The sequence below is a fragment of the Balearica regulorum genome, chromosome 12 (genome assembly GCF_011004875.1).
Source record: "Balearica regulorum gibbericeps isolate bBalReg1 chromosome 12, bBalReg1.pri, whole genome shotgun sequence".
Taxonomy (NCBI): Eukaryota; Metazoa; Chordata; class Aves; order Gruiformes; family Gruidae; genus Balearica; species Balearica regulorum.
The window spans coordinates 1269933-1288989 of NC_046195.1; the positions used below are offsets into that span (position 1 = coordinate 1269933).

The 19057-nt window shown below is 42.2% G+C and overlaps 1 protein-coding gene across 2 annotated transcripts in view; it reads left to right on the plus strand.

The window, feature by feature from the left end:
* NPTN (neuroplastin) overlaps nt 1–19057 on the plus strand; it is a 56432-nt gene that overhangs the window by 25733 nt on the left and 11642 nt on the right. For both annotated transcript variants that reach the window (XM_075763947.1, XM_075763948.1), the window contains exons 2-4: nt 4968–5136; nt 9511–9605; nt 17728–17861. In XM_075763947.1, the coding sequence (XP_075620062.1) occupies nt 4968–5136; nt 9511–9605; nt 17728–17861 (398 nt within the window). The remainder of the gene's footprint in view (nt 1–4967; nt 5137–9510; nt 9606–17727; nt 17862–19057) is intronic.

A 19057-nucleotide genomic window follows, 5' to 3' on the forward strand; every position in this document is an offset into this window, starting at 1 on the left:
TTTAATGTTTAGATTTTTCCATGAAGTCGTGGTGTTTCTTTTCCTTTCTGAACAGCAGTGTGTTCCTAATGAGTTCTCTGATGCAGCAGCACTGAACTGGTGCAGCTATTCTTAATCCAGCCTATGAAAGGAGGGGTGAAATACCCTCCCCCAGTGTTGTATAAAGTAATAACTTGAGCTAAATGGCTTTTATCTGAGAATGCAACTTCTGGCAGCAGAAAAGCTTTCAAAAGCAGAAAATATGGTTGACCCAGAATTGTTTTTTGTTCTCTATTGTTACAAGACTTTTTTTTGCATTCAGCTCGCTTTTAAAGCCTTCCCAGACAAGTTTGGAAACTTCTCTCTTCAGAGTCAGTAGAGAAGACCCCCGTTTCATTTTGTGTAAGATGCAAAACTCTTGCCTTTGCTAACAAGATTAAGCAAGTGCATAATGAGTTATAGACAGAGTGATTTAAATCTGCAACGTGAGCCTCTGCTGCATGGAGATACAGGAGAATTTGCTTTCTCGGTGATTTCCCAATGTCCTAACGTGACAAACAGCAGAGTGTAAGTCTTGTCTCGCTATTTGTTCTGTGCATAAATAGACGCCGGGTACAACAATGTCAAAATCTGTAATTATGTCTCAGAAATGTTTTGGGATACCTTAAAAAAGGGGGAAAAAAGTCTTCCTGAAGCACACGCACACCTCTGGCTGCTGGTCCCCAGGACCGTGGGCTGCGTTAAAGTGCCTGGTGACGTGACCGAACGGTACTGCCACGTCCTGGTGGCCAGCCCTCTTGCTGCGGTCGGTTGGCACTGCTGGATCAGAGAGGATCCTTCTGGGAAACAGAAACAACATCGATACATGTGGAAAAATAGACAGTGAACCCAATGATGGGGATTGACTTGAAAATTTAAGTGGTGTTGGGTTGTTCAGTTCAAACCTGCTCGACTTTCAGTCCTAATGCTTGATACCTCCTTTGTCCTTTGAGGTCTCAAAGGACTCGGATCGGGAGATTGCTTGCATGACCTACAAGAGCAAGAGCCGTGTAATTTTAGGAAATCATATTACCTTAAGACAAAGCTAAAAAAAAAAGTCTTCTAGGAAGTAATGTCTCCTGGAAATCCCCCCTGCCCCTCTTAAGACCTTTAGTTTTTTTGGAGCGTGGCAAGTCTGTGTCGGTCCTGTCTGTGCTCCTCTCCTTGTTGTTCAGTCAGTTTTAGTAAAACCTACTGAGGGAGAAAATCCTTTTCATATGAAAAGTCAGTAACGCATCAGTTTGGGAGAGAATTACTGTGAAGATGTCTCTATATGGAAAGTGGGTTTTTCTTCTCTCAGGCCGTTGATACTAACCTGCTCCAGGGATTAAGTTTAACCTTTCGTTTTCTTCCCCAGTTAACATCATCTTGTTGCATCTGGTGCTACTAATTCTGGAGTGTGTGTTGTGACTTCATTGCTAAGTGCCTTGTGCTGGGATAATTCTTCTGCTTTTGTGTTTTATTCATGGGAGGTGGGCGGTGGGGTGGGGAGGAATGCTGAACAGAATACTTTAATGCCTTTGCTCTGTAATATTGTGTATGTTAAGAGTTCTGACCAGCTACTGCTTGGGAAATGGACCGCTTGGACATCAAACTCCTACGTGGAAATGGAGATAAGGGGAGAAAGCAGGTTTCCAAACCGTCCCTGGAAGGTGGAGACCATTTTGTCTGAAGCCGCCCAAAATGTCTCAGCTGCTGTATTGTATGCATGAACACAATTTGTCTTTGAAATGGGAATTTTCTGACTAAACAGGCTTGAAGTTTCCATGTTTTGCTGCTGGCCTTATTTGTCATTTACATCACTGAAAGGGAACAAAAGAGCACAGCCTCTGTTCGCTGTCCTTTAAATCACAGCTGGTCTCAAATACTGGAACTGGAATGCAGAAAGGACAAGTGCAACTTGATTTCTTTTAAAAGTTAGCAACCCAAGAACTGGCGTCTAGCTTCTATCTCATTCCTAATTCAGAGAAAGAATTTCACTTATTGATGGTGGGGTGTTTTTTTGCTTGGTTTGTTGGGTTTTTAACTTTAAAACCGGATCTTGCATAAAATGGGCAGTTCAAGTGATGTTTAAAAAGAGACTCTTCAGCATCTTGCTCTTTCAACTGGACATCCTTCTTTGGATGTCACAGTCCCGGTAGTCACAGTTTGTTTTCTAGAATGAAATCAGGCTAGGACTGCCTGATGGCCCTGTATTTAAAACAAAACAAAAAACCCAGAAATGCAGGTAAAAGATGTAACTTAGTCTGCAGTTGCAGTTTAATTTTCTTTAACTATAACTTAGAAGATTGCAAGTCCAGACACAAAAGGTCCCAGCAAACTGCAACAAAGCAAGCTTGAGACAGCTGTAAATATTTTCCGGACGTTGCAACTTAGCAGAGACAGAGGTACAAATAGGTGTGAATTAGCAGAAGTCATTGGAGCTCCAGGCAGGTGTTGTATGTTCTAGTTCATCCGTGTTAGAGGCTGAAGAGTCCATTATCCACAGAATACGAAAGCTGGAAGATTATCACTGTCAAAACGCTTCTGGATTAAGTCTTTAACTTTCCAGTTTCTGTAGGGACTAGACTCAGATTTTTTTTTTGTGTGTGTGTGTGACTTTTTCCTGTTGCTGACATTTATGTAATGCTCTTCTGGTGGCAGTGCGTATGCTTTCCGTTTTCAGGATCGCTGCAGGCTGATCACCACTGCCTCAGCAGAGCACAGACAGCATCAGCATCTGATGTAACAGCACTCGCTAAATGCGTTGCGGTCTCTGTTACAGCAGCCTCTGTCTAAAAGGAAAACACTGCGTTTATTTTGCAGGCTACAGACATGAAGATGCTGCGTTCATCAAAGAAAACTGTTTAAAACAAAACCCAGTATGATCAGTGAATTCTAGCAAAAGTTATTTCTCTAGAAAGTGTTCTGACACCAAATTACTAATCTCAAACACATTACTAAAAATATTTCCAGATATCTTAGTGTTTTTTCTGAGAATGCACACAAGCTTTTTGTTGGGGATGGAGAAGGATGCAGGGCAGTCCAGTAACGGTATGGCTTTAACAAGACAATTTTAGACCCAAATGGATGCTTGCATGGTTAAAATTCCCCGCATGGGAACAATGAGGCAGAAGCACAGCTGAAAATGCGTGATAACAGCAGAAGTGTCAAAAAACCTCCACTACTACAGTACCTGCCAGTTTTTCTGCACTTAAATGATATCCTAGTTCTAAATAGCTGCGAAGAGAAGCGATGTAGCCAGCCTGCTGAAGAAAGGGGAAGAGGATGTACAGGAGTCGGAATGGCTTCATCAGGTTATTAGCATGTAAATGGGGTTTTTTTCCTCCCTGCCTCTCTGGGCAATAATCTAAGTAGTGTACTATTGGATAGGTGAATGTTTTAGGTGTTGAAAAACGCAGTGTTTCTGATGGTACTGGTATTTTCCACTTCCCCTTGTTCTATTTCATAATTTGTGTTCCGACTGCTTTGCAGATGAATATCCAAAAAACTGCCCAGGCATGACTCAATTTGTATTCCAAATGTGTCACCACAAGGCGTAACGAAATTTACAGGAATAAAAATCCTTTGCTGGCTCGCAAAAATCATCCAGATGCTCGTTACTGACCGACTCCCTCACCCTCTTGCACTTTGCTGCTGACCAGAACGCAGAGGAGGTATTCGGAGAGGTCAGCGCTGCGGGAGCGTGGTCGGTGAAATGAGCAGCTGGCAACAGCTGCCTCTTTGGAATTCATGTAATTCTTTAAAGTAAGGAAATACATCAAAACCAGAGGACGCGGTAGCATTTACATGCTACAGCAGTTCAAGCTGTAATGACAGCTAGTGCTAAATCTAGATATTTTTGGAAGACTAATAGCAAGAATTCTTAAATTTCCTTTAAACTCTGTCATCCTGTATTCAAGGTGATTTATTTTTTTTTTACATACTACTTGAAACCAGCTGTGAGATCTTCAACAGAAAGGTCTTTTTTTCCAAGTTTGGGAAGAAACTTGGCTCTGACTGTTCTAAAAATTAATCAGCCATATTTCTTAGAGACTAGCCATCTGCACAATCTTAACAAAGTGTGGTTATCAAATGTAAGGACATTGCTCTCACACTAATCTTTTCACTTCTGAAAGGGTTTTCCCTTAAAAAAAAAAAAAAAATGAATTTGATGTTACCAGGTAAGATTGTAATGTGAAACAGCTTGGGTCCGGTTCCTAATGCAACCAGCAAAGTATGTGGTCTGTTTATGCAGTGAGGCTCACTTTTTTTTTTTCTTCCGAAATGTTTATGTTTTTAGGAATGAAATAGTTCCCGACTCTAATTTTAACACGGTGTGTGTATTCTTACATTTTATTGTTAAGCATTAAGAGCGGCTTTCAGCCATTCTTCATCAGGCTTGTGCCTTATTCACGCGGGGTGTTTGCTCGAATTTCAGGCATCAGAGAAGTTGTGCTATTTGAAATATCTTGTGTGCGCAGGTTATCTTCCTTAGGAAGACGTTTTTTAGAAGACTGTGTAACTTTGAGGGCTATTCTGTATAGAAAATGGGTTTTGTTTTAAACCTCAAAATCAATAGAGGAACCAAGCGATAGCCAGAAGGAAGTTGCTTCTGAAGGACTAGCTGATCTCTTACGTGTAGTCGCAGGACGCACGTTTTCCCATATTCTGCTCAGCAGCGTGTAAAAAATGATTAATGGTGTTACCTAGAAATCTGTAGTGATGTTAAGTATTTAAATCTAAAATAAATAATTCTCTTTTTTCCTATATAGGGATGCTGATCCGTAAGGTGTTGCCTTCACGAGTGGTCAGCTGTTTTATTGTGGCTTTCTTGATGTCTCCCAAACTAGTGCAGTGATGTTCCTTGTGTAGTCTCTTTCCCTTCCTGATTCCCCTTTGAATTTTAGACTAGTGTGGCACAATTATCGGTGAAGATTTGTTGCTATTTAATGCATTCTTTGTTTCAGAGCCCAGGATCAACGCCAGCGAGGATGTAGTCATTCATCTGTATGGTCCAGCTGTCACATTGCAGTGTAACCTCACCACAAGTCCCAGCCCCCTTTCTGCCAGTTACTGGGTGAAGAATGGAGAGGAGATCCCTGGCACTAGAAAATCCTCAAACACTACAGAATACAAGTAAGTCTGGCAGGAATAATCTTCGTGTTACCCCGGAGGACGATAAACCTGGTTGACGTACGGCTTTGGGATAGGTGGGATGGGATTTGGGACTCCAAGGTCCCTGGTTCGTCACAGTGGTCAGACAAATCGAGTTGATCTGCGTTAGAGGCTCCACGAAAAGTACGGCTGTAAATAGAGTTAGAAGAAGGATTCTGGAAACATCATTGTCTCCAGCTGTCCCAGCTAGCTCAGGTAAACATAATGTCAACAAAAAACATACTGTAAACTTCAGTCTAAACTCCTGTAGTTCTCCTCTAGAGCATACCTGATGTGTGGACATAGGTACAGACACACAGTCTAGCTTTCTTTTCCTCCAAGTATATTGTGCAGTCTCTGTCCTGCTTATGTCTACGTACAGATGGCTCTGCAGCTGTGCATCTTTATCGTGCACATAAATCACTGCTGAAATCAGGTGGTTTAGGTCATTTTGTGATCTTGGAGGACGAAAGATGGTGTTCTCTGAGTTGTTACTGATGAGTTGTCAGATCACTACTATGAAATGATACCAAATCTTGATTAAACCAGTACAGCTGTATCACTTGTGCTTCTTATTTGTCAGTACCTCCACAATTCCAGCATTAATCTATTCCATGTGCGCATGCTTTGGCTTTGCCTCTGCCTTCCATCTAAGGGTGCAAAGGAGAACGGAGCGTGTCCAGCCAGCTACCTCTTTTGTTTCACTGTAGCACACATCGAGCAGAAATCCTCTGAGGGTTTCAGTACCTGGAATGGGGCTTTCTTGCCGCGGAGTTGATGAGAGCATATGAAGATCAGAGATCTGGCTTGTATGTGTGATTTTTTTCTTTTTTTTTTTTTTTTTTCCCCCCTTCCATTTTCTTCACTTGATGCCAGCCTGGACTGCAAATACAACTTTCTGTTCAGCGTTAAGCTAAGATGAAGAGCACTTAAGGCATGTTTTAACCACTGGTGGTAACTTACTCTTTGGAGATGTTAGACCACTTCTGACCCTCTACTCGGCTCTTGTGCCAGAAAGAGGTGCTTATGTCTGGTCAAGGCCCATTGTATTATAGTCCATCTTGTTTACTGTTCCTTGCCTATACATTAAAGCAAGGAGACATGCCTACACGCTCAACTGGCTTTTCTCTGTCTCCGGCAGAGTACTGTGGGCTCTTTATAATACTAATGTTGTTTACTGGCACAGGATTAAGAAACACTTGAAGTTTTTATTGCCTTAGCAAAGGATGCCTTCATCCACAGGATTATGGAACTTGTCTTTGATAAAGATGTGTTCAAGGTTTTTCCTTTTGTTTTCCACTTTACATCATCTATTCAGTTTTGCAGTTTAAAAAAAAGTCTCATTTAGTTCCGTATTTACATCCTGTTATTTTCTCAGTACAACATTTAACACCGAGTCTGAGTTTTAAAGGCTCTGCTTTCTTATCTAGCAATTAACTTGATGAGCAGTCTTGTCCAAAAACGCCAGCTTGAGTGCTACAAAAGGCATGTTGCATCGAGGTTACTGAAAATCACACATTATTATTCAGGAAACCAAGTATCGAGGCTGACTTCTCTATAATCTGTTCCAAGCTAGGAAGAATTTTTCCTTCCAAATTCCTCTGTAAAGGAAGAATTCAACTTGGCTTCGGTTTTAACTTCCTGGAGAAGAAAGAAGTAAGGTGGGGAGAAGTGTCACTTTGTTCCCAGTGAGTGAAGGGTTGGTAGAGCATGCTCCAATCACAGGACAGGCTTGAGAATTGGGGAAAACTCGAATTTGCAATGTAGACCTCAAATTCCTGTTCGTTTATAAGCTGCTTTGCTGTATATTGTGGTTTCAGGCTTTCTGTGGCATTTCTTTGTTGCCTGTGGTCACACTGCATATGATCTGTTTGTTAACTTCTAGTTTGATTCTGTTACCTTTTTTAGATCCAGAAATACCAAATTCATGCAAGCAGTGTCAACAGAGTTGCAGTTAAAAAGTTATTTAACTTCAGCATTTTTTTAACACGACTGATTAGTCTTTTGCATTCTGCTTATTTTCCTTAAAAAATAAAAAAAGTTTGAGGCTCTTGGTGTTTCAGTCATTAAGATTTGTTCTGCTACGAAATGTAGTTAATTCATTGAAGTTCAGTGTTGTTTACCATTCAGAAAGCGTCAGAATTTGTAAGTTAAACTACTTACCTTTAAAATCCCACTTCATACGACGTTAGAAATCGGACCACATTGTTCCTAATTCTTCATTCAAACTTGATGTAGCTGTTGTGGCTGGAAGGCAGCTGTAGTGAGAAAGCTTAGAGTTAGATATAGCTTTTTAGTTCACCATTTTGATTAAAAGTGGGCAAAAATTATTTGTAGTGTGTTCTTTTACAAGCAGAAAGTGCCTGGAAGTGGTTCTGGCCATCTTGTGCTTCCATTCTGGAGACCTGTTCCCCAGCCTACATTCATGGTTTGGAGGAGAAAAGTAGCGATTTCTTTCCACGTTCCTCCTCAGTGTGAATTCAGAGTTGAGTCGCAGGTTACTGAGCTAAATTGAAGAAAATGGGGTTTTGGGTGTTTTTTGCATTTGCTGGAAAGTCTACATCTATGAAAAGTTGGGCTTGTCCTAAAACCCACAGGAATGAGGGAAATTGTTGGCTAAACAAACTTGTTTCAGGTGCTTGTTTGTCTATAAAACTTTGCAGGTGCATCAACTTAACACTCTCTTTAATGATTTATGGTAATGATACTCTTGTAGAGGCTGCCATAGCTTCATGCTTCAAAAAGAAACTTGTGTCGAACTGAAAGAATACAATGTCTTACTTCTCCGCCCCCCCTCCCTTTTATAGCAGGTAACAAGCAGTGGTCAGAAAATGATTATTTAACTGTTAAGGTGCTAAATGCTATTACAGAAAGCCAGCTATTCTCTGCCTTCCCTTGCAGGGTCTTAGGACAGCCTAGTAATGGAAATAATTGGGTGGGGTTGTCCCACGGGACCTGGGTGAGGACTGCACCTTTGCCAGCGGCGTCGGCAGGCACAAACGTTCAGGCACAAACTGCCTGCTTCCTAAGGATACTTCTGCCTGCAGTTTAAACACAGTTATAGCTTTGTTTGCTAGTAAATGATCGCTCTGTCGTTAAGATAATATTTAATTTTAACTCTGTGAAGAGCGGGTGTACTATTGGTTATCTGAAAGATGTATAAACTTTATACTGAACGTTAGACCTTCACCGGTGACTCTGGGAAGTGAGTGCCGTAAACACGGTGAAGACTTAGAGTCAAAGTATTGTTAAACTGAGCAACTCTTTCTATGTGTCCAAGCAGTTTCCGTGTGTAATTAAATTATTTTATTACAGTGCTCTTCTGCAGGGTTTCTGTTTGTCTGCATGCTATTTACTGAATGGGTTTTAAATAATAAAAAAGAAAGCTAAGAAGCCTTTCAGTAAAGGGAGAGAGGCATGGGAGACACCTACCTTATTCTGTGCTATGTGGAGATGTAAATTCTGCGTCATATCGTCGTATGCTTTTCTAGTCTAAGATGTCTCTTGTAAGAAAAGCTCTACACATAGGTTCTTCAGGTATTTAAAGTCATTTGTATCCAAAAGCTTTCCAAAGGACAGCAAAAGCTGGTGGACTTGAAGTTAAGCACCATCTCAAGGGTAAATGTATCTTGGGTTTTTTGGGGGATTTTTTTGCATTTGTTTTAGCTCTGGTTTTCTTCTGGCTGGCTTGCATCTGTCTGTCCCTCCACTAGTTGTTACTGCGTTAGTCTTGCCTAATTTTAAGTGCTGGCAGATTCCTGGGTGGTGTCTTCCTTCATGAGTTGACCAGCTTTTGCAGTTTTTCCACATGCAGTCTGAATCGGAGAAAGCTATTAATGGATCGGTCTTGTATCTGTTAAGAAAAAAACCCAATAGCTTATGTGATGAACAGTGTCGGCTTTGATTGTATCTGTAGTGTGCTGCTTTCCAATTGGCCACGTATGATTTTTTCAGTGCAGACAGTACATACAAATCACGTTTCTCCCTCGATGGGAGGCGATATCTGCCTAACAGGCTAGTGACTCAAGGATGACTTGCATCAAACTAACTGCAGTGCCTAATTAACAGGTGTCGGGCTCCTTCTTTGCTTTTAAACTAACTGCAGCTTCTCCAGCTAAATTAGTACTGACTTTCCAGACTAGAGCTCACCTTTTTTCTAGGCAAAAAACCCGTCCTTTATTTCAAGTAGGTATGTCTGTACAAACATAGCTTGAATTAGCAAGTAATAGCTGTGAAATTCAGTTTAAAAGATTAAAGTAGGGAGGGGGTGGGGGGGGGAATAAATTCCTAGCCTGCTCATTTTTGATTGCTAACACAGTACCTAACACGGCTCATGTGTTCTCTCCCTGTCTGCAGGATTTTGAAGCCCAGAGCAGAAGAGTCAGGGGAATACTTGTGCGTGTTTGTGTTTTCAAACTCTCCTATAGCCAACGCCACTATAGAAGTGAGAGGTACTCTTTTGTTTTGTTTTGTTTCCTCTCCCTGAAAGTGAAGTGCTTTCACTGCCTCTGCCACCTTGAGGCCTTTCTTCGTGAAATCAAGCCTGTGTCCAATCCTTGGTTATAATTTCAGGGGAAATCTTGCACGCAGTCATAGGGGAAAGAGCTCACGGATGCGGGAATATGACCGTTGCAGTTGTGGCCCACACAGGGGATATTAAAACACCTTCTAGCACACGTTTCTGTGCTCCTTTGGTAAATCTGGCTATCGCGAGAGAGCATGCCTGCCCAGCAGGATGGAGATTGCTGTAGAATATGTCTGTGCTCATGCAAAGCCAGCTGTGGTTTCCTCCCTGTTTCACTGTAAATGAGGCCATCTGAATGAATTCAATGTATTTGTCTGCTCTGAATAGGAAGAAGAGTAACAACCAGCATCTTGTGTGTGGCAGCGTGGAACTAGTTTTTGTTTGCAGAGACTATTTTGGTTGCTGGGACAGCTTGGGTTCTGGTTAGGACAGATGCCCTGTCCCAGATTGGGGTTTTCTACTTTCATGCACCTTTTTTTCCACCCCCCATCTTGTGCATGTTAGTAGTCTTCTGCCATCTTTAGGACCCTAAAATCGTGCGTGGAAACTGGAAAATGTGAAAGGTTTGCATCGCGTTTCACTGTAGTCGTTGAACAAAAGAACAGTGTTTCCGTTAGACATACAACACAGAGAGATGATGGTGTTTTATACAGCGTTAAACTGCCACAATACAGTTGTTTGTTCATTGAAGAGCTGTGGAAATGACTGTCCCACTGCGCTGCAGTAGCCATGGTTTGCCCTGAAGTGCTGCAGGAAGATGGAATTGATGCATTATGGCAGCTTTGTTAGTCAAAGGCAGATGAGTTCACTCAAAAACGCATTTTAAAAGCCTCGCAGCCAGCCTATGCGCGTCTGGGACTCTGCTGATGCTTGTTTTATGAAGGTGTACTGTAAACTTGTTTGAAATCTAAGTTGGAATTACTTACCATCTTTCCTACGTCCCCAGCTTAAATATAGAGCTTCCTCTGCTGCTGTTTGAAAAGAGCAAATAAGGAGGATGCTTCACGCTATTTCTTTGCATCCCTTTTCTAGTGATGCAGCCTATCCTGATCTATATTTTGATAATTGCTGTTTAAATCAGGTATTACAGATCTGTAGCGAAAGCTGACCTCTTTCCTGGGAATTTCTGCTGCCTCACTGAAGACTTGCATGGTCAGGTTCCTGAATCCGAAGCGAGGAAGTGGGAGTAATTCAGCAGTAATTCGGCAAATGTGCGGTACTATCCTGAATACCATCTTTCCTCTCTAGAGAACAGCATCTTTTGAACCATACCAACAGTTTCCTGGGGAAGAGAAATGCTGCCATATAAATAAGTATTCTGACTGATACTGTACCAAGAAAAGCTCACTGATTTCCTGTGTCGATTTAAAAAGTGTTTTTTTTTTCCAATGATCTTGCATAAAGCAACTTATCAAAATATACCCAGTATTTAACCAAATCTGGTGCAAAGCTGTCCCTGAAAGGAAAAATGAAATCTAAAAGAATGTGCCACAAGTTCCTGTCAGGCTAGGATTAAAAAAAAAAAAATCTGACTGCACCTCTAGAAATAATTATTGCCTTGCTTACAGCCAGTTGAATTCAAATTTACATTGTACTACTGGTGAGCTTGTCTCCCGGCTGTTCAAGTACATAGGTGTGGGGTTGTTTCCTCATTTTGGGGGAATTTCTTTTGCGTTCTGCTCTTACACTCTAATTGCTACATCTTCTAATATTACCTTAATTAAGATTTTAAGTACTTTCCACCTTCTCTAGGCTGTCCGGTGGCAGGGACACCCACCAAGAGGACTTGGCTGAGAGGTTTACAGGGACATAGGGTTTAACATTATAGAAAGAAAAGCCAGTGTATCCTGTTACTTGAAAACTTATGTAGTAATACATTTGGACGGCATTTAAAGCACAAGTTAGAGAACTTTGCGGTCTCCTTTACTCGTTGGGGTTACTGCTCCTAGAAGAGCCGTACAGCTAAACTTGTATGGTATCACGCATATTTTCTTGGTTGTAAATATCTCTGAATAATATCCATGCTAGTTGCAAAGAATACACAGGCTTTTTTTTTTCATTTTGCAAAAGAAAGCATTCTCTGCGCTTCCTGCAGGTGGGCATAAGTATTGTACGTGTTCTAGAGCAGTTCTAGTTCTCAAAGCAAACCGATTTTGATTCTACTTCATGTGTGGAGACGTTACCTAGTTGTTAATCAAGGCAGATGTAATGCATCAGTGATGATGCATCAATCTTGTTTGACCATGCAGATGCCCTAGTTTAATGCTTACCTGCATGTGTGGTGTGTCACAGTATTCGTGGACAAGCAATCGTAGCAAATTTAATTGCTTAATTGCTAGTTGTAATTGTATTGCAATTTTTAACTGCTGATGCACATAGAAAAAGATGGTTCTGAATATGAAAGTGCTTGTGGACGAAAATAGTGACTTTCTGACAACTTGTGAACGACTCTAACAAATGCCTCGCAGCAGATGTAATCCAGGATACATCAGTGCCATTTGCCTTTTATGTAATGTTCCCTATTTTCTTCCTGGATCTCTACATGTGCCGTGTAAGAAGATAAAAATGCAGAAACATGAGTATCGCTGTTAGAATTGCTAGGTGTGCTTTCATATTAAAAGCAGATTTTCTTTGTAAAAACATTACTAGGGCAGCACTAGTATCACAGCAGTTAAAAATATTGGAGTTTTAATGTCAGACTCAACGCCATTCCTGGGAATTCCCCAAGTCTGGCTTCCCTCATACCGTCGGCTTTTGGATGAAGTGTCTGGTGGAGACTTTTGATTATTCTTGCTCAAATTATCTCTGAGCTGTAAGGGGCGAGTGCGGCTCTAAGGCTGACACAACAGGCTGAGGAAATGCTGATATTAAGAAGATTCTGCCTTGAAATTGGGATTTTCTCCTGCTCTTTGCTTTTGCAGGGAAGTCAGCCAGCTGAGAGCATTGCAGGTAACCAGCTCGTGACGTGGTTATTGTCAGCAGGGACCGTGACAATGATCCTGCCAGGCGCTAGCCAAGATGCAATGCGTTATCTACTCCCCGTCTGGAAGTAGGCTTTTTAAAATTTAATTGCTGTGTTTCCACACGGTGGAAATACCTGTAGTGCTTTTGCTGTGGTGGTGTGATCTGGAGCCCTGAAAACTTAAAGCTTAAAAGAAAAAAAAATAATGAAAAAATGCAACTTTGAAGAATTCTGCCTCTGCAATCTTTCTGCTCTTATCAACATCTTGGCAGGAGGAGGAAACAAGTTTGTCTTTCTGTCTTCTGATACTCCACAAACCATTGTCTGGCGCAGAGCAGTGGCAGTGAGAACCAAATGGAGAAGAACACGCTTCCAGTTCCCTCTGGTTGCCTAGAAATAGTGCAGGCATCAAGAAAGATGTTGATGTACGTAGCGTGACCAATGGAGGGCATCCGTTCTCTCCGCCCTGCCTTCCCATCAAAGGCTCCCTTCTTTCCGTGCACCTGGACAGGTAGAGCTTTTTAATGCCCCTACCTAGAAGGCCTTTCTGCCATTATCTCATCAAGGGGATTCTTCTGCCCACCCTTTCCTCACTCGTTTTGCACCTTCCTCTTCAATCCTCTCCAGTTCCGATTGATTTCCCAAGAGCAAATGTTCAGATCGGTCCCATTCGCTGCTTCGGAGAGACATAAAACTTACTACTTTTGAAAAATGCTTATTTTCGAATAGCAGCCTCAGAAGATCTTGGTTACTTGACTCCTGGCTGTCTTGTGAAACTGCAGCAGAGGTTTTCTTAACCAGAAATTAATTAAGGAATTGGCTATTCTCTTAGTACAACTGTATCTTAGAGTGATCCGAAGCATTACACAGAAAACTCCTGTCACGTTCTCCCTTCTCGCAGTACCTTTGGTGTCCTAGCTGTCCGCCCAGGCTATAAAGGTAGACATGGATTAGAATTAGAATGCAGAAAAATAAATCTTCCAGAGACCTTTTACTAGGTCACCCGTAAGATGTAATAGTTTTTACATGCAAGAATATTTTTAGGTGCTCTTGCCCTTGCTTTAATTTTGTCCTTTAATGGGAAAACTTTGAAAGGGTTTTGTTAATTGGGACGTGGTTTGGAGGCGTTAGGCATATTAGTTCTCTACTTTTTAGCAATGCTAGTAAAACATCTTTAAAATACCTGGAAATTAAGGGCTGAATACCTCCTATATATCAAGAAATGACATTGCATGCCCTGTAACAAGAAAAAAAACCCTTCTTTTCAGGGCTGTATTGAAACCATATAATTAAGAGAGTGTATTTTGTGCCTCTGGGGTACTTGAAGCATGGAGGCGCAATCCCCCTTTCTTCTGTGATTCAAGCTATCAAAAGAATAATGCCTATCAGAAGTTTACTCTCGTGTCAAGAATGGCTAAATCTGTATTTATTTTGATTTTTTTTGGATAGCAATTACTTTAAACTAGGCCTGCCTCTCTCTGCTCTTTCATACGCTGTTTCAAACAAACCCTCAGTGTTTAGTTTTCCTGTTTCACAATGTAAGAATAAAAAACCTGCTTTTATCGGGGGGGGTATTTTGGTTTCAGTGATGCAGGAGCTGACGTAGCATGTTGTGCCCACGTCTCCACAGCCAACTGTATCTGACCAGAGATGTGGATTCTCCTGCTTGAAAGCTGAAGTGAAATCTAAATCCTTTCTGAACAAACCCTGCTTCTTTCTGTGCTTTGTCTGTTACCGACGCTGGCACGGAGTGGCACAAGAAAAGTCTTGACTTGAAAAGCTTCCCGGGGAAACATGGCTCTGTTGCTAAATCCGTGACTGAGGTCAGTTACGGCGATATTTTAATTGTAGTTTGTACAGCGGAACATAATTAGCCAAACCGTTTGGCAGAATAAGTACTGGATTAATGTCTCAGGCATAGCTTGAGACTGGCTAGCATCATGCCCTGAAATATTAATATTCCATGCAGTGCTCCCCTCAGACTGCGTACAAAAATAGTCCCTGCCCTAGCGGAGCTGGAAATGGCTGCTGCGTAACTGTGCAAGGCAAGAGCAGAATGTATTCTTGTCGCTTAGGCTCTCATTGGGATAACCCGGTGAAGATGTCCTCTTCTTAAAGAAATACAATTATGTCCTGGCTGTAGGAGAACACTAGGTCACCCTGGAGTAGAAGTTACTGTGTCCTAGAAAGCTTTCCCTCTTACTTCTTTTCTTTCTCAGCAACCTTATAGGAAAAAGTGGGCCAGGCGCAGAGCGCTGACTTGCTGTACCCTTTTCCCCTGCGAAGGTTCAGCTGTGACTCGCTGTCTGCGGGTGGATGCAGTGACAAACGAAGCGCTGACAGATGGAGACCGTGTGGGGCTTCGCTTGAAGCTGGTGACTCCTATTTCTTCTTTTCCTAATGGGGGTAACTTGCAATCGCTGTTGACAGCACGGCAGTCAACTTCTGCTGGCCTTTCGCTTTTGTTAGGGTGGATGTGACCTCTGCGTACCCTCCTCAAGCAAGCGCAAACCGCAGGGAGAGGTCACCGGGCTTACCTAGCTCCTGCCTAAAAGAGAACTTCCCAAGCCTAGCAAGGGGGAGATGACACCTTTCAGTAGATCGCGAGATGAAATTTGCTTCTTGTTGAACCACCGTCTTCTGGAATCAATGTGATGTTCCTCTTTGAGGCTGCAAACAATGGTCTGAAAGGACGTTGCAGGTACATACTGATGCTTGACAGCCAGAAGATGTCATGCAGCACACTCAACCCTAAAGCCGATTTATTTTCTGCTGGGAGACCATCAACTCGAAAACTTCCATTTCCTCGAAGTATTATTGCCCTTAGTAGGCACAGGTAGTATGCGATCACTTAACAAGTGTGGAGTGTTCCTTCCTTTCCTGCTTGCTTCATTTTCTACACCTGCGGCTTCTTTTTGCACGAGACCAGAGGATTGTTACGATCTGCTGTCTTCATTCAGTTCATGTTTTTGTGTCGCAAAGTATTTTCACGTTTGATGTGTAAAGACCCATTTTAGGTGGCAGGTTTTTTAAAGATAGATGAACCCCATAACGCCTTGTTCTTAGCTGTCACGGTTACAGTTAGCATCGTCTTGCAACTGGTCTGCATTTGTCTAGTTTCATCCATTGGTCTCGCTATACAACCATGTATATTGAATATTGTTAGTAAAGCCATTGAATGTTGTTAGCAAAGCCCTTGTTTAACGTATTAAAATATTTTCAAATGGCATAACTTCCTTATGGGTTCTACCAGAAGTCCTGAAGTTAGTTTTAATTTCTGGTAGGCAATATCCTCCGCAGCAGCGTTCAGCTTGGCAGTGCACACCGACAGCTCTGGCTGTTGCCGAGTTGGACCAAACCATCCGTTAGAAAATGCAACTAAGAGTTAATAATTCTGTAAGTGGCAAGTACGTCTTTCTTCACGCGGCAAACGGAGCTTCTGCGAAGCTCACGTGTGCGTTGGAAATCCCGGTTGAATTTACATAGGCGTTTTGAGAAAAGCCTGGGTTGATCAGCCGCTCCTGGTGGCATCTTTTCAAGCAAATACAGACATACTGAGGAATGATGTAGCTTAAGTATCCTTCCAACCGTGATTTCTCTGTTGTTCAGAAGCTTATTTTAATTCTAACAATGCTATCAATCAGCTGCATTGCTGTCCAAAAAGAATCTTTCAGGAGTAAGGCCTGGGATGCTTTCTGCATTTGAAAAGCCTTTGAAATATGGTAATTCCTTTAGTACTTAAACTTGCTGAGCACTTCCCCAAAGAGCTCTGATGTGATTTGTTTTGGGTTGGTTTGGTTTTTTGTGGGGTGGTTTGTTGTTGTTGTCTGGGGTTTTGTTTTTGTTTGGTTTTTTTATTTGAGAAGAGCAGGTTCAGCTGATGTTGTCTGGTTGCACAAGATGTTTTGCTTGGTTTTGTATGCTGTGACTGATGACAACTGTGAAATTTGCTTAATTCTTTTAGCTTGCAGCTGCAGATACGCTGTCGCGAACCTGTTCTCCCTCTGCACGCCTGTCTGTAGGGGTTGGTGGTGGCAAAGGGAACTCTCCTTGAATAGCCCCTTACAATAAATTCCAGTGCCCGGGGGTCTTTTCCTGGAGCGCTCAGATTGGACTTTGACTGGATTAACAGATCAGCGTCCTGCGATCACACAGCAGGCCACGTGTGACGTAATTAGCAAGCTAGAAAGCGAATGGGCTTTAAAGGTGGTCACTACGGCACCAAAGCCATCCGCTTAAGCGAAGGTTCAGCTCAGGCAGTCCATTGATCCATCGTAATCTCTCGTGAGGTATTAGGCTGCAACGAGCTGCTGCGACAAACGTGGCAAACGGCAGTGATGTTATTTATGGATAAATTAAATCAGAAGACCCTCCGCTGATAGTCAGGGCTATACTTTGCTTGCAGTTTTCCATCTTTATCTGCAACCTTCCTTAGAATATACGTATTTATGGGTAGGCTGAATGAAAGGATTCTGTGTTGAAGGGATTTCGACTTCTGCTGCGTTACGGATACCTGACGGTCCCCAGGAGGAGCGTCGCTGTGAGGTGTAACGAGCATAACGAGTTGCAGCATGTTTGCAGACCAAATCTAAAATCTTGCTGCAAGGAAGAACACCTTGATTCAGCTTTCAGAAATTCACATTAAGACAGTATCAGTTCAGAGTCCTGACGCGATGGGCAAGTTGGAACCAGACCGACAGCTCTATTTGAAAGCCGCAGGGACCTCCTGAGTGGTGGGGAGGGAGACGTAGATGTTTCTCGGCTTCCTGCGCTGGGGAACGGCTGGGCCGTCTTAGCTTTGTAGGGTTGTGGTAGACAAGCCTGATTGCTGAGACTTCTCCCTTGTCCCTTGATTTGCCTGGCAAACCGATCCCGAAGGATATTCTTGCGGATCTGCAGTTGAGATGCTGCTTGGAGAGACATGGGAATCGCAATTTTCCCTCTGTAAGATGGGCTCAGTGTGGGAAAGGAACAGCTTCCAGGGAACTATTCGCTTATTTTCGGTTCAGATTCTCAGAGCTTGAAATAACTCTTCTCTTTAATGAGCAGCTTGTAAATGAGAGGTGTTTTTTCTTTTGTTTCGTAGCTACCCCCGACATCACTGGCCACAAGCGAAGTGAAAATAAAAACGAGGGGCAGGAGGCACTCATGTACTGCAAGTCCGTGGGCTTCCCGCATCCCGAGTGGGTGTGGCGCAAGAAAGTCAATGGAGTATTTGAGGTAAGAAAATTGGGACGTCAGGCGTGTGTTAACCTGCCAAAATCCCCTGTAAGGAAGGAAATGAGCACCTTGGGTTTAGGGATATATTATTTAGGGTGCCTTATGACTTCTCGAAATGCAGTTCCTCAAAAATCTGATACGTTAGCGAATGAAGCTGAATTTTTTCAGCGGCAGCGAGTGTAAAGGGGATATTTATATTGGTGCTATGTGAACAGAGGTGTTCATTGCATTGCTGCTGGGCAAAGGTATGAACTATCCAGAAGGATACGATGTTCAGGGGATTTGCTATAAATTGCAAAACGCAAGTTACCAAATGTGATTTAAAGATGCATTTGGTTATAAATTTCTCAAGCAGTTTTGCTGTTTGAGTTCACAAGACTTATTAGGACGATGTGGCAGGGTTTAAGTGATCATATTTTTTCCGTGTGGCGACTGATCTAGTGAGCAAAAAAAACTTGCCCAGCAATTGGAATGGCAAAAGAAAGAGAAACTGGAGGTTGCTAAATCTTCAGCCCACCTATTTTTATTGTTGTATGATCTCCAGAAAGGTAGCGATCTGATTGATAGAGGAGGAAATAAGCAAGTAATTAAGCAAGTAATAGTATGGGTTAGTTGTTCACTAAGCGTGAGCTTAAATTTTTAAGGACAGTGCTGTTTGAGTGATTTACCATCAGTCCTGTGTGGTGTTCTGCAGGTTTACCTTCACACTGTCTTCCTGGTGAAGTTATTTGATAAATTCATCCAAGATGAACTTTCAGGAAGATGTGACATCCATATTTTGTCAACGTTTTCCCCCTTTTTAATTCTTTGGACATAAGCAACTCTGGAAGTCTCTTTTAAGAATACAGTGCCTTGAATTCCAGCTTCTCTAAATATTCCTGAAGTCAGTGGCTTAGGCTGCTCTGGCCACAAAGCTGTGAGCAGTGCGAGTTTCTTCTAAAAACATAGCAAAGGTAAAAATCTATCAGGGCCATCGTACCTTCAACAATTAGAGAAACGCTATCTAATGCGGTGTAGAATAATCTTAACTGGTACTGCTTTTTTCTTTTCCCCTCTACATTGAAATCATTTTGTCCCCTGCTAGGGCAGATATCCTCTCTCCTGTTACTTGGCTCATCTGTTTAGGTTGACCTGGTTTATCTTATTGCTGTGAGTGGAATGGAACAGTTTCTCTTGAAGCAAAAGGCTGAGGACGT